The sequence below is a fragment of the Apteryx rowi genome, unplaced genomic scaffold, assembly GCF_003343035.1.
Source record: "Apteryx rowi isolate R43461 unplaced genomic scaffold, aptRow1 scaffold_70, whole genome shotgun sequence".
Taxonomy (NCBI): domain Eukaryota; kingdom Metazoa; phylum Chordata; class Aves; order Apterygiformes; family Apterygidae; genus Apteryx; species Apteryx rowi.
Genome location: NW_020450983.1, coordinates 1809843 through 1812660, shown reverse-complemented (window position 1 = coordinate 1812660; position 2818 = coordinate 1809843). Strand labels below are relative to the sequence as shown.

General features: G+C 48.7%; 1 protein-coding gene across 3 annotated transcripts in view; it reads right to left on the bottom strand.

Annotated features, from left to right (window-relative positions):
• The window catches only part of U2SURP (U2 snRNP associated SURP domain containing), a 47105-nt gene extending 47002 nt beyond the window's left edge, over positions 1-103 (bottom strand). For 2 of the 3 annotated variants that reach the window (XM_026086981.1, XM_026086982.1), the window contains exon 1: positions 3-90. In XM_026086981.1, coding sequence (XP_025942766.1) covers positions 3-47 — 45 coding nt within the window. In that variant the 5' untranslated portion in view covers positions 48-90. Of the gene's footprint in view, positions 1-2 lie in introns of all 3 variants that reach the window. The other variant, XM_026086978.1, reaches the window with a different exon arrangement.
• Between the last annotated feature and the right edge of the window lie 2715 nt (positions 104-2818).

Genomic DNA, 2818 nt, shown 5'->3' with positions numbered 1-2818 from the left:
ACCTTCCCACTGGCTTTCTGCGAGCCGCCGGGCGTCTTGTCCGCCATCTTGCTTCTCCCCTCGCTCAGCCCGGGCGGCGAGGAGTCGAGCGCCGAGCCCACGGATGGCAGAGAGGGGAAAAGCCCCGAGAGCGCAGGGCGCCAAGTCGATAGCCGAGCTGGCGATGGGGGGCGGTGCTGTTGGTGGCGGCGGCGCGGCCGTTGGTGCTGGCGGCTCCCGGCCACGCACGCGGGCCCTGCCCGCCGCCGGCCGCCCTCGCTGGGGTTCCCGGGGCGGAGCGGAGCCGCCAGCCCTGACTGAGGCACTTGCTCCTTGCGGCTTCGGATTCCTGTCCGAGGCCTGCCCCGTCCTCCTCTCCAACTGCTTAGTCATGGCGGCCGCTGTTACACAGCCTCCTTTTGGAGCTTTATTTCATAACTGGCCTACGGTTTTGGCTCAGCCTTGGTCTGAGTGAATTAAATGCTGGAAAAGTTATTTTCTCATGTTGCTAAAGAACGACTCGAGAGTTAAATCCAGTGAGGGCGAAGGCCTGTCATCGCATCAGACTGACTGACCTGCAGCAGAATGTATTTCCTTTGAAGCACAGCCAGCTGCGGTACTGCCTTAGCACGCAGAAACCCAGCTCTGGCGAGCGTTACTTCTCTTTGCAGTCTGGGCTTGTATAGTAACATTAGACACTTAAACGGATGTGAGCAACTTCTCACATCCAGGTCTAGCAGGAACTAAATCTAGGTATTCTGCAGATAAGTTCCTGCAGGACATCTACAAAGGAGCTCCATCACGAGGGACTAACACGGCCCCAGGGGTACCACAGCTGGTGACCTTCCCTCTGCCCTCCTTTCCAGGGCAGTCTTAGCGGTCGCAGAGCCTGACCAGGTAGGATGCCCAGCCTCCTTCACTGGGCTGAATTGTAGCACCACAGCCGGACACCCACAACAGGTCACCCGTGACTTACTGAGGTCTTSCCACAGTGGGACGGTAAAGGATCTCTTGGGCAGAGATCATATCCATGGCTACGAGCTGAGATTGTTCCAGTTTTGTTTCCACAGTGGTGAGCCGAGGCAGAGCAGACTGCACCAGCAGGGCTACATCCCCGTGTTGCTCCCGGCCCTTTGGCTTTCGTGGGGTACGTGGCTCATCTGGGTTTCTTGTGCTAACATTAGCAGAGGCAAAATTGAATGAAGTTGCTAGGCAACCCAAATTTGCTTAGCAACCAGCTGCATTAAGCCAACGAGGCGTAAGGAGCCTTGGCAGCCAGCTCCATGAGTCCACACCCCCTGAAACCATTCTGTCCCTCCGCAGCTATTCCTGGGCACATCTCTTGCCCCCTACAGCATACATACCTGTGTATGCTGTAGGGGGCACATACTTGTGCTGCTAATCACTGTATTTTGAAGAGGCATCAGCAATACTGTTAACCAATATGAAGAACACACAGTCACACATGACAAAACTTAACGGGAGGGGGTCTTTAATCAGATATAAAATATTGACCTGTCTTGCCTGAGCAAGGCCTATTTTGGCCTTTCTGTACAACCCTTTTCATTTGTTGATCATCTATGGGTCATGTTCCTAGACACTGAGCATTGTGCAGTCATGCAATCTGGGAGGCAAGATTTGCCTCTAAACATCCAACAAAGTGAAATAAAAAGAATACTCTTACGAACAACATTAAAGCACTGCATCATATCTAGAAAAGCCCAGGAATAGTGAAAAAGATTGCAGAGCATATCCTCCGTTCCTGGATTTGATAGCACAACACCATGGCAATATTTTACAGAACGTTGCTTAAGTAGAACCTATGACCCAAGGTCACACTGCATTTCCCATAAACCTTGCATTCCCTTGCTTTTATGGATTTTTATCGTAGTGGGGAGGCTGGGGTTAAGAGATTGCTTAAGGGAAAGACAGTATATCCACAGAAATGAGTGGAAGCTTTAAATCCACCAACTCTGAACATCTACTCCCCTGTGAGCTGCAGTAGGAAGCAGAGACTAAGCTAATAACCCCATTGACAGTGGAGGATGAAATGGGAGCTTCCAGAAGGGGCAAAAAGAAAGCAAGAGGGACAAGAGCTAGCATCAAGGTAAAGAGGGCAGGGGAAATTGCATAGGCTCGGGGGTTTGAAGGGGGTGACAAAGAAAACCAAAAAAGAAAAGATAACAGAAAAAAAAAGAATAGTGAAAATAACACACTGGAGGTGAAAGGGAGACAAAGAGCAGATAGGGTAAGGAAGTCACATAGGTCTCAGTTCATGAAGGTACCTAAACACATGCTTAACTTTAAGTTCAAAGTAATTCTGTTGACTTTGGTGGGACTATGCATACACCTAAAACTTAGTATAAAGTTAATATGAGTCTTAGTGAGGAATGGAAATAGGCCTCTCTGCTTTCACTACTTCTAGATTAGATTACAGCTGCAGATCTTTCTCAGACTGACTGAAGATCTTCAGGAAACTTCACCTCCTGCAGAAGGTGTGCGTCCACCTTCTAAGGGAGATGATCTGATGCTACCTAGCTACTAGTTGTCTTTAAGGTGAAGCTTTAGATGCAAGTCTTTTTATGGCTCTTGTTCCATAAATGATAGAAAAAAACACAGCTGCTGAAATCCCATTTAAGTTAACAGATCTGGGTATATCTACTTTCCTGAAAAGGTAGTGACCTTACAGCTTTGGTCATATAGGGTGGCATATAAATTTGAGATAACAAAATGATAGTTAAAGAGAGCCTAGCATAGTACAGGTCCTGCCACTTACTGTCAAGTAGATCATAAGAAAAGGGATTGAGTAGCTTTATTAATTACTGGGCAGACTAGGTGG